The 12305-nt window shown below is 29.2% G+C and overlaps 2 protein-coding genes across 2 annotated transcripts; both read left to right on the top strand.

Moving 5' to 3' along the window:
* Window positions 1-1704: 1704 nt before the first annotated feature.
* LOC145015611 (chaperone protein dnaJ 6-like) lies at window positions 1705-3865 on the top strand. The gene is made up of 8 exons (XM_078974082.1): window positions 1705-1911; window positions 2338-2436; window positions 2523-2624; window positions 2757-2816; window positions 2917-3023; window positions 3122-3204; window positions 3272-3362; window positions 3430-3865. The coding sequence occupies exons 1-8, from the start codon at window positions 1795-1797 to the stop codon at window positions 3635-3637; spliced, it is 867 nt and encodes a 288-aa protein (XP_078830208.1). The 5' UTR covers window positions 1705-1794; the 3' UTR covers window positions 3638-3865.
* Window positions 3866-7260: 3395 nt separating this feature from the next.
* On the top strand, window positions 7261-8634 carry LOC145016079 (uncharacterized). The gene has a single exon (XM_078974504.1). It carries the CDS (start codon window positions 7261-7263, stop codon window positions 8632-8634), a length of 1374 nt encoding a protein of 457 aa, XP_078830630.1.
* Window positions 8635-12305: the final 3671 nt, after the last annotated feature.

The following is a 12305-nucleotide window of genomic DNA, read 5'->3' as shown; positions in this document are numbered from 1 at the left end:
AAACCATAATGATTAATTTAATAACAATTAACATATCTAATATACTATATATATATATATATATATATATATATATATATATATATATATATATATATATATATATATATAGGTTCAGGTTCATTTGAGACCATTTTAATTTTGTGAGACCGTGAGACCAAATCTAAAAATAATTTTAAAGTGCAAAATAAATGGAAAATCCAAAAATTCTTTTTTTAAATATTATTTTCGAAACTTGAATTAACTAAAAAAAATATTAAAAAATATATAAAAAAACAAAAATAAAAAATAAAAAAAATTCTGTTTTTTTTTGAAAAATACGTGAAATATTCTAAATAGAATATTACACTGACATATTCTAAAAAATAATTTTAAAATGCAAAATAAATGGAAAAATCTAAAATTCTTTTTTTAAATATTATTTTCGGAACTTAAATTAACTAAGAAAAATAAAAAAAAAAATTCTATTTTTTTTTTAAAAATACGTGAAATATTCTAAATAGAATATTACACTGTACATATTCTAAAAATAATTTTAAAATGCAAAATAAATGGAAAAATCAAAAAATTCTTTTTTTAAATATTATTTTCGGAACATGAATTAACTAAAAAAAAAAAATAAAAAATACGTCTTACGGTCTCACAAAATATAGGTGGTCTCAAATGAACCTAACTATATATATATATATATATATATATATATATATATATATATATATATATATATATATATATATATATATATATATATATATATATATATATATATGGTAACTTGGACATAAAAAACAAAATAAGCTCCAATTATGATGACTTGTTTATGTTTGAAATGCTTTCAAAACTTGAAAGTATTACAGTGGCTTTCAAAACATGTTTGTAATAGGTTCACCCCGATGCTGATTTTTTGGGTAAATTACATCAATTGCATATGTTAAAACACACGTTTAGTCCTTATTTTCAAAAAAATATATCAGTTCGTCTCTCATTTGTTTTAAACTTGCATGCTTCTTTAAACCATTTTTCCAATGACACTGTTAATTAACAAACTCTTTCCATAAGATTTTTCATTCAGTTGGAGGTTTTCATAGGCTTTCAATTAATTTTAAATAGACAATTTACTATAAGAATCATAAATATAAAAACTGAAAATGGAGATTAAATAAGTTTTATCATTTGAAGCTTTTTTCACAAAAGGCTAGATGCTCAGCTCTAAGCATAGTTGATTACCTTATCAATCCACATAGCAAAACCTACTACGAATTACGGATAATCTCAGTTTTGGACCGATACGAAACCCGTTGATACCAATTGTTTTAGAGTCCGTGGTGCAAATTCAATCATCTTACATTCTTACTAGCCCAAGAACATGATATACTAAATAATCCAACCCAATAGCCCGATATAATAAATAATCTCCTTAAACAACAACAACTATGCATATACTCTCCTTTTTTTTTGATTTTTTTTTTTTTTTTTTTTTTTTTTTTTTTTTTAAATGATCCTTTGTTCTTAGTAGTAAAATTTGTTTTAATTTTATGCAAAATATGACCCGAAGGTTCTCCAAATCTTAATCGTTTAAATTATATAGGAGCGCCTCTCGACGGGCCCAGATGAATGATCACCTTTTGCAATGGCGGGAATACTTTGAACTGCTAGAGATGTTGTGGCGGGAAAATTGGCAGTTCAGAACCCATTATACACTTCCTTTCACTTGCACCCGTTTCACTATATACCTGTCATTTGCTTCGATTGCTAGTGTAACTACATCAAGTCATCAACAACCTTCCATTCATAATGGGTAAAAGAAGGGATTCTTCGGTTCAAGAGGAAGACATGGAAGTAGACGATGAACAACAGCAACAAAATCAAGGCAACTCTTCCCCTTTATCCAATGATAATAGCTTGTATGAGGTATCTGATCCGGTTCTAAACTTCGATAAAATTTCATTCTTGATTTCAATTGCAGCTGATTGATCATCATTCATTAGCTTTTATTCATGCCATTCTGTTACGATTTTTACACCGAAACAGTCGATCGGTTAAACCCTAAATTTGTTTCAAGAACTCGTCATCTTTTACCTTTCCAATTATAATTGTAGTTGGATTTGTGAAAAAACCAACAATTTATGATCACAGCTCCACAATTGCTGAATTACATATTTGAACAAGAAGATTATATCGATTAACGTGCTTACACGTTCATAATTAGGTCAAATAAATCGTTAACATTCAATTTTAATCAAACCACCTAACACAAATCATTAATAACGACTGGAATCTCGACCCTTCATACTAGTTAGATACAATCTAATATTTACAATGTGAAATTGTGTTTAGATTCTTGGGGTCGAAAGAACAGCAACTCAACAGGAGATAAAGAAGGCATACCACAAGTTGGCACTGCGATTACATCCTGACAAAAATCCTGATGATGAAGTAAACTTGATATTTATTTTACCCCATTCGAATTTCAAAATTTCCAACAATCACTACCTGTTTTTAATATTATTCTCTACATGTAGGATGCTAAAGAAAAATTTCAGCAACTTCAGAAAGTTATATCAATACTTGGTGATGAGGAGAAACGAACACTTTATGATCAAACTGGATGTGTTGATGATGCTGTGAGTAACTTCTCAATTCTACAGTTACAATTTTTTTTTCTCTCTCTTTTTTTTTTAAATTTTTTTTTTATATATAAATTCAAGATTCTGTGTTTGGTTGCTAATAAATTTGGTTTCTTTTTCGACTAACAGGATCTTGCTGGTGACATGGCTCAAAATTTGAAGGACTTCTTCAGATCCATGTACAAAAAGGTTCTATTAATTCAAAAAAATTTACATTCAAACTTACATTCCTAAATCCCATTTTTATATATAATCTCTAAAAACAGTAGAAAATTGAAATTCTCATTAGGTCACAGAGACTGATATTGAAGAGTTTGAAGCTAGCTATAGAGGATCTGAATCAGAGAAAACAGATTTAATTGATCTTTACAACAAATACAAAGGTCACATGAACAGGTATATTATAAACATAAACATAATCATTTCCTTTTTTGTTTTTGTTTTGTTTTGTTATAAAACAATTTTCTAAATCTTTTCGTCAATATCCACAACAGACTATTCTGTTCCATGCTCTGTTCAGATCCTAAGCTTGATTCACATCGATTCAAAGACATCATTGATGACGCAATTTCTTCAGGTAACACCTCTTACTTTGCTCAATAATTAAGTTTTTTTATAACATAAAATTTATTTTTACATTGTAGGAGAGTTGAAGTCAACGAAAGCATATCAGAAATGGGCTAAACAGGTGTCCAACACAAACCCACCCACAAACCCATTACTTCCTAAGGAGAAGTAAGTCATAAAATAATCTTTTTACATTTTTTCATGCATTAGACTTACTATTAATCATTATTAACAGATCGAAAAAAGAGTCAGATGATCTATATGCAATAATTTCACAAAGACAAAGTGAGAGAAAAGGGCGTTTGGATTCCATGTTTTCTTCTCTAGTGAGTAAATATGGTGGAGGGCAACTGAGTGAAGAGCCGAGTGAAGAAGAATTTGAAGCTGCAAGGGAAAAGCTTGAAAAACGCAAGGGTAATAGAAAGTCTAAACAGAATAAATAAAGTTTTTAGTGTGTGTGTGGAACTCAATGGTATTTTCGTGATTTGTAAGATAGTTGTTTGGTCCAGTATATTGTGGATTTTACTTGTTTCATTGATTGTTAATTATGTACAATTATTTTTGTTTTGTTACAAAGTTTTCTTCGTGTCTTTAAATGTTTGTGTATTGTCACTTTGGACTGTTTTCCATTATTGAAGTTAGAGTGAATTGTATAAATGGTCCTTGTGGTTTTTGTCCTTGTGCTTAGTTTTTACCTCTCATCGTACCCAACTTAATTAAATGACTATTTTGCCCGACTGATTTTCATTTTTGATTTTGTTATCTAATAATCCACTAAAATAAAAGCTTAAAGCCCATACTCATGAATGAAACAATTTCTTCAATTCGAGTTTTTTCCTAAAAATTTATAAAACTCAAAATAGATGTTGCGAAACACACCATTTAATTGCATCTCCTCTAAGGTCATTTGGATGGGCTTTGTCAACCTTCGGTTGTCAAAGTGGTCAAACGTTTTACAACAAACTTACCACATTTGACATTTCTTGTATCACGATGTTCTCATGTGTTTTTCAATGTGGTATTTCCTTGATTTTTCAAACAAATCGCCAACAATCCCTATGTTAAAATGTCTATCTTTTGCGGCTTAACATTATAGAATATGGGAAATGATTATATAATACCCTTTTATTTTTTCGTTTGTTTCATCCAGGTCATAATAATAAAAAGAACATTCCAAAAAACTCAAAACAAATCCATCTTCTTATATAACATAGCCTCGGTTCATACAGTAATACAAGATGACATAAAGAATTAATCCAATACATACATTGAATAATAATGTAATGACGATAACTCTGTATACAGATAAATAATAGACGCAATCAATCTCATCGAATGATCCAGAAAAACCAAAATCAGTTTCTGAGAAGAGCGACGAAGGAGAGAACAAGAGAGGTCCCGATCATAACACCTGAAGCCGGAAGAGAGAATGCCGCTCCGGCGTCAGGAGAAGGTGCCGGAGCCATCGCCTGAGCTGACACGGTTGCTACGGCGGAAAGTGCCACCACAACGAGAACTGATGCCTTCTTCACAATGCTAAGCTGAGCCATTTTTCTTCGTGCAAAAGAAATTGATTGAGAGAAAAATAGCAGAGAGAACTGTGTAGAAGGATGAGATAATTAGGGTTTGTTTGGTGGTGATGCTATTGGGGAAGCTGTTGTATTTATACTACTGGAAAGAGTCGAGATTGATGGGCACGTTAAAGTGACAGCATTACTTATTATTGGGTACTCCTATACGCACGAAGGATTCGTATATAAAGATCAAATATGACATTGACATTTGACAAGATCCCTCAACTTGCAAGATTTTTCAAAATACACCCTTAATGTTTATAGTATTTACCTTAAACTTTATTAATTTTTGTTATATTGTTAAATTAGTTTTATTTTATTTTATAATTCTTTCCTGTTTGTTTTCTATCAACCATCCGCCGTATAAATATATCATATTAGAAAACTTTTTTTTTGTTTTTCTAAACCATTTAATATATATTAGTCAATAATTTTTTTTTATGTTTTATAACTTTAACTTTTTCCCAATTAATTATATTATATTTTATTATATTATTAATTTTAATTTTGAATATATTATTTTAAACTATTGGTTATATCTATTAAATATTTAATGACATTTTATTTAAGAAATATAAATTTTAATAATAAAGTCGCGAGTTTCGCATAACAGGTAGATGTGATACCATCGACATATTGATTCAATGAAACAGGTATCTTAACGTTTTATTACTAAATATTAATTAAAGATTACAATTTAAAAATTAAAATTTACAAATTTATTTATCGGCAACGTTTAATATGTAATTTCACTATGTTGTATTATAATAAATAATATGTTATCTTTTTAAAATATTTTTAAGATTTATATATATTTTAATTGTTTAGAATAAAAAAAATTAAGTAACTTAATAAATTAAATTATTGAATATAAAATAAAATAATGTATAAATAAAAAATAATAATACATAATTTGTTTGTTGATAAAAAAATGTTATTTTTAATATAAATTGTTATATTAACTTGAGAAAGAAAATTTTAAAAAAAATCAATATAAACTAAAAAAAAAGACATATGGTATTACATGGTTTAATGGAGATTGAACTTCTCATTCATTACATTCTAGTTACAATAAAATTTTGTTTCATTCAATGTTATAGTACCACTTTTTAACCTATATGCAAAATGCAAGCCGAGCAAAAGAGAAAGAGGGAAAAAAGAAAGTAATTGGTAGGAATTACACAAATATGTGTGCCGATTAATATGTGTGCCACTTTTTCGTGTATTTGTTGCATTGAATTGCGTGCCGAATTATTTTATCGATAAATATGTGTGCCGATTAATATGTGTGCCGAATTATTTTATCGATAAAATATAATATTACAATTTTATACCTTCGGTTTACATTGTAGTTTTAGAAAAGACCCTAGATTTTATCAATTTAAATCTTAAACCGTTAAAACTTTATTAATTTTGAAAACTAACAAGTAGAAACATATTAATTATTCATAAAAGTTGTTTAATTAAAATGATCTCATGAATACATTTATAAAAAAAGTAATAATGAATATTATTAAATATTAATAGAAAAAAATTAATTTGTTAAATAAGAAATATAAACTATGAAACATTAACAAAAATAGAAGGGATAAAAATGAAAATTTGGTTACAATTTCTTTCTATATATAGAGGATTCGTATTTCTTATATGGTACACTGAAAGCGACTTGCTGAAAGTAACTTTCCTTAAAAGCAAATATATGATATTTGTTAAAAATATAGATTTTATTAAATGACAAGTTGGAAAGAATGGATGGGTGACACATATTATGAGGTATTTGTACTTAACCTTTCTTATTATTATTATTATTATTATTATTATTATTATTATTATTATTATTGTTATTATTATTATTATTATTATTATTATATATTTTTTTCTCTTTGTTATGTTTAGAGAGATGATATTCATCCAATGGAGACAAATGAAATAGATGAAAATAATAGCTTCAATGAAAGTAACTATTTTTTCGACGACACATCACCATTCGAAACGGATATTCATCCAATGGACACAAATGAAACATATGAAAATGAAAGTTTGAACGAAAGTCGTTATTTCTTTGATGACACGTCACACTTCAAAACAAATAAGGTATAAATTCATTAGTATGTTGTTACTGTAATGTAAGCATCAAGTGGATTTGTCTGCTACTGATAATAATATAATTGTCAGGTGTTCAATTCCCGTCAAGAATTGATGGATTGGGTGCAAAATATGGCAAATACTTTAGGTTATGTCATCGTCATAAAAAATTCTAAACGTAACTTTAATGTTGTATTTCAATGTGACCGTGGAGGTACATACAAAAGTACACAAATCTCCAAAAAAAAAACAGGGACAAAAAAAATTAATTGTCCATTTAGCCTACAGGGTAAATATTCGTCAGTAGATAATTCTTGGAAGATAAAAATGATATGTGAATTTCATAACCATGAGCCGTCATTATATTTAGAAGGTCATCCTTATCCACGACGACTAACTGAATATGAATGTCGAATAGTGGAAGATTTGTTGAAAATCGGTACTACGAAATACCACATCTAAAACCATTGTGTCGTTTCGTTTCAATTTATGCACTTGATATCATTTTCAAAGAATATGAGCGGTCCAAAGAATTTGGATTTGTTTATGAAAATTGTGGATGTCAAGTACGTACAAGTTATGGGCTGCCATGTGCACATGAACAAGCTATATTTGTTAAAAAAGGTCATTGTGTACCGCTTCATTCAGTAGATAAGTTTTGGAAGAAACTTGATTTATTAGAATGCAAATCGTTAGAAGATGATAAATTGGGTTGTGCAGTTGAGGTAAATATGTTTAATGCTCATTACGAAAAACAATCAAGACCTGTTAAGTTAAGTTTAGCAAGGAAGTTACTAAACTTAATCACGCCGTCAACAACTTCAGTTTCTGAACCTGCTACTCACAAAAATACTCGTGGGCGCCCCTCCTTAAAGAAGAAACTTTTCAAGAAAACCCATATCGATTTAAACCACGACCCACCAACTCAACATCCACCACCTCAAGATCAACCGACTCAAGCGCCACCAACTCAATATCCGTCTCGACGTAGCATTTCTACTTATACGCCTGATTATATGCGGTCTAATTTGTTTGATCTAAACCAGGAGCCGGATAGGCACAGTACGTACTCGTTCCGAGAACCTCCAATGTTCAACTCAACTTTTAATCAGGAACAATCGATGCATAGCTCGTACTTCAACCAAGAACAAGTAATGTATAATTCAGATCCACTTATGAATGAAATTCCGTATGAATTTCATCCATATGTCACAAACATACAAAACGTGAGGGGAGATGGAAATTGTGGATTTCGTGCAATAGCTGCGTGTCTCGGTTATAGTGAAGATAATTGGCGTCAAATCCGCTTAGATTTACAGAATGAGTTGTTAGCACACCCAGCTGAGTACGCACAGATTTTTGATTACGATTTAAACACCATACACCACTCATTGAATTTCAATGGATCACATTTCGCACCAACAGATCGTTGGTTGATTATGCCGGTCACTAGCTTTCTCATTGCTAACAAGTATAATGTAATAGTTATTTTTCTAAGCAAAGATAGTCCGTCAACATGTTTTCCACTATGGCTTGGTCCCCAAGACATCTCAACTCATAGAGTTGTTGTTATTGCTCTTGTTAGAGGTGATCATTATGTGAAGGTTGATTTACATGGAGGATATCCAATGCCTACTATTTTACCACTTTGGCGTCACAACAGATCATCACGGTCTGCTGGATGGGAAACTGTTTATGCTGCTCGCCTGAATTCCTACATTTCTCCATTTGCAACACACAATAATTGTAACAATTCTACAGTTATAATATCCGATAATTAATAAAATCAAATTTATGTTTTGTTGTTTATAATTATTAAGATCTCTATAAATTAAAAAAAATTGTTTTTTTTTTTTGTTTTTTTTTTTTTTTTATAAATTTAGCAAACTTATATATGTGCGATTCTGATGTTTCTAAAAAAAAGATTAAATATTTTGAAGTACAATGTACCATTTACAATTTCTATTTGAACCAAAATAATATAGTTTAAAGGGGTTTTATACCTAAGCTTGCGTGAGGTTGTTATATATATTCACTTTGCCCATAAAATTTCAATTATCGTATTAATATGCGTGCCGATAAAATGTATTAATATGTGTGTCAATCATTTTATCGATAAAATGTAATGTATATATATATATATATATATATATATATATATATATATATATATATATATATATATATATATAAAGTATAAAGTTTAATCTAAAAATCAGTATAAGTACATGGGTATTTACTATAAATTTGAAAAATAACATATTTATGAATGCTCTTATATATATATATATATATATATATATATATATATATATATATATATATATATATATATATATATATATATGAAAGTCTTAGAAAATAAAAGGTTTGATTTAAAAATCAATATAAATATAAGTATGTTTAAGGTAAAATGAAAAATAACATTAATAACTTTGAATAAATATTTTTTATTAAAAAATCATTTTAATATGTTAAAATTGATAAGTGAAGATTTAAAACTTCATTCGTGCATATAATTAGAAAGATGTTTTTATGCCATTTCTTAAAAGGTAAATTTTGAAAGATAAATAAAAGTATAGGGACAAAATTGGAATATATTAAGTAAAAGGTTTAAAATAAAATTTTAAAAAACAAAAGGTAAATTTTGAAAGATAAATAGAAGCATGAGGACAACATTTGAAAATTAAAATACTATTATATACATGAGATTTGATTGATGGAAGTATATTTTGCAATAATTATTCGTGCATATAGATATTTATTCGTGGGTTTAGAATTACCCTTTCTTTATTTATTTATATTTATATTTATATTTTGTTTAGAACTGCGATAGCATTATTTGCTCTCGACATTGGTCACCTAATATATATTTTTAAATTGTGAACTGGAAGAATAAAAACCGGCGATGAAAATAAGGACCGACTTCTAAGCTCTAAACGGTCGACTTTGGACCGGTAATGAAGTAATTTGCTGACTACGACACGGCAGGTTTTGACGTGTAGATCCGGAATAAACTTTGTTCACATTTATTTTTTCAAATTTATTTCCAGATATTATCCTTAAACTTTGGACTGTTTACATTATAATCTTACGACAATATTGACAATATGACCATGACCGGTGTTGGTATAAGTATTAGTCGGTACAATGGTAATATTATGTTGACAAAATAACATGAGAGACTAAATGCGAAAAGAAATAAACTATGTTAGCATTATCGGTTATTAACACTATAAAAAAACTCATTATGGGCTATAAATATCGCCACTAAAGATCACAAAAGTCCCCGGTAAATGTAATAGCGGCGCTAAACAAATCACCGCTAATACATTTTTTTAAACAACCTTTTTCAGGTACAAAAAACCAATACGAAATATCAAAAACACGAAACATTAATTGTAGAAAAAACTAATACAATACGACATATCAAATTAAGTACCAAAAATGTTATAAAGATTCAATACATGCCAAATTAAGTAGCAATGATGTTATAAAGTTATATGTTATACAAAGTCTAACAAAACATAAACTGATAGGCCGTGTCATCATCTTGATTCCCTTCATTTCCTCCAATGTCACTTGGTGGTGGCAATGATTTAAAAAACGCGTGAAGTGTCTCACTACACTCCAGATCGTTAAACATTGCTCAAAGATTCTCCAACTACATAATAAATAACAACATAAACTTATAAGTTCAACTATTATCACAATTAGGAATTTTGATGCTTTGTAAACACTTAACAATGATAACATTGTAACTAAAACCTGAAAGCATGTATGATGCTTATTCAATGACAACAAAATTTCATCAAACACCCTGTACAAACACTCAAATAGTCAACGAAAGATTGGAAACCCTATAAATCCCGGTTTAAGTCCAATATGGACTAGGATTTCACTATTGGGCCTAATGGGCCTTATAAGCCTAAAATGGACTAGTTTATCTTTAATAGGTCTTATTGGGCCATAACAAATCCAATTAAATTTAATGCACTCAAATCCATTCTCTTATACAAAAATTGGGCCGTGAGCTACCCTAAGGGCCCAATGGGCCAAGAAATACTCTTTGGGCCTTAAAATATCGAAATGAGGCAAATAATAGCCCAAACTAAGCAACTCTTATCTTCTAGCCCATGTTTTCGGCCCAAGCATAAAACAAAAAAAGAAAAAAAAATAATAATAAAAAGAAAGGATGAAATGAGGGTTGACATTTGTGGTGCTACCTCATAAATGTACATCGGATATCCATGCACCATTCTCATGTCTCCATGCAAGTCAACTCATCTCACTCTCTCCCCTCTCCTTTTCTATCTTCGGCCGAGACCATAGACCCCCACCACCCTCTTCAATGTTCTCCCTAAACTCTCTCAAATCTTGCAATAACATTTCCTCACTTCCATCACATTTTCGAGATTTGCTTAGGTTTCAAGAGGATCTTCACAAAAATCATCAATTCTTGGTAAGTCCTACCACACTTAGGTTGTATAACTTCATTTTTCATGTTAGATCACTCATTCTAAGTAAGCTTTTGGTGATCATACTTCTAGAAACATACTAAGTTCGAGATCCACCCAAGAAAGCTTGCTAGGGCCGAAAATAACATCAAACTCTTCCATTCTTTCTTCAAACCGAAAACAACAAGCAAAGGTGAGTTCATACCCCTCTATTTTCAGTTTTCATATGATTTATGGGGAAGAATACAAGTAAAATGTGAAGATCTATGTGTATTTATATGTTATGTGTGATTTCTTGTGTTTATATGGTGAATATGTGCTAAATATGAAAGATATTTCGAGATCTATAATTCAAAAAGGAAAAATATGTGATCTAGGATATATTTCACTTAACATGTCAATATAAACTACCATATAAGGTTATAATAAGCATGTTACAACATCAAACTCATTATTGGACTATTTTTGTCAAATAAATAAAAGTTGGGGAAAAAGTTGTCATTTATAGTTTTTAGAAGGCAGAAAAGGTCAAAACATTTAAAATAGAAGTTTTTATGAACATTATGCTTTTCAAAGGACTAAAAATGTAAATTGTAGCTTATTGGGCTAAAATTTTGGGCTTTTCGGCCCATAGGCCCAAATTTGCGAAAAATATGGTTTTAAGGGGCTGAAATGGAAAATTTATCAAAAAAGTGGGTAGAAAAGTAAATAAATCTATTTCAGGGGTTAAAATGACCTTATTTGTCAAAAAAGATTAAAAATGTAAAGTTTTTGGATTTTGGGCCAAAGTTGTAAAAGTTGCGAAAAGTTTGGATTATAAATGAAAATCTTTTTACAAAAGGGGCTGAAACTGCCAAAAAGTAAACATTAGGCTGAAAACACTATTTAAATAAGTCTTTGGGGCAAAAATGTCAAGAAAAATAGTTCAAGGACTTAATTTGTCATTTTTCATAAAAAAGACTAAAATTGCCAACTTTACCAAAATAAGGGGCTGA

Source organism: Lactuca saligna, chromosome 9 (genome assembly GCF_052625555.1).
Source record: "Lactuca saligna cultivar CGN05327 chromosome 9, ASM5262555v1, whole genome shotgun sequence".
NCBI lineage: Eukaryota > Viridiplantae > Streptophyta > Magnoliopsida > Asterales > Asteraceae > Lactuca > Lactuca saligna.
This window is presented reverse-complemented; position numbering and strand designations above follow the sequence as displayed.

Bases quoted from the DNA above. Each gene is read 5' to 3' on its own strand.
- LOC145015611 (XM_078974082.1), top strand. From the start codon at position 1,795: ATGGGTAAAAGAAGGGATTCTTCGGTTCAAGAGGAAGACATGGAAGTA. The intron at 1,912-2,337 runs GTATCTGATCCG...AATTGTGTTTAG, and splicing joins ATGATAATAGCTTGTATGAG to ATTCTTGGGGTCGAAAGAAC. The intron at 3,363-3,429 runs GTAAGTCATAAA...CATTATTAACAG, and splicing joins CCATTACTTCCTAAGGAGAA to ATCGAAAAAAGAGTCAGATG.
- LOC145016079 (XM_078974504.1), top strand. From the start codon at position 7,261: ATGTCGAATAGTGGAAGATTTGTTGAAAATCGGTACTACGAAATACCA.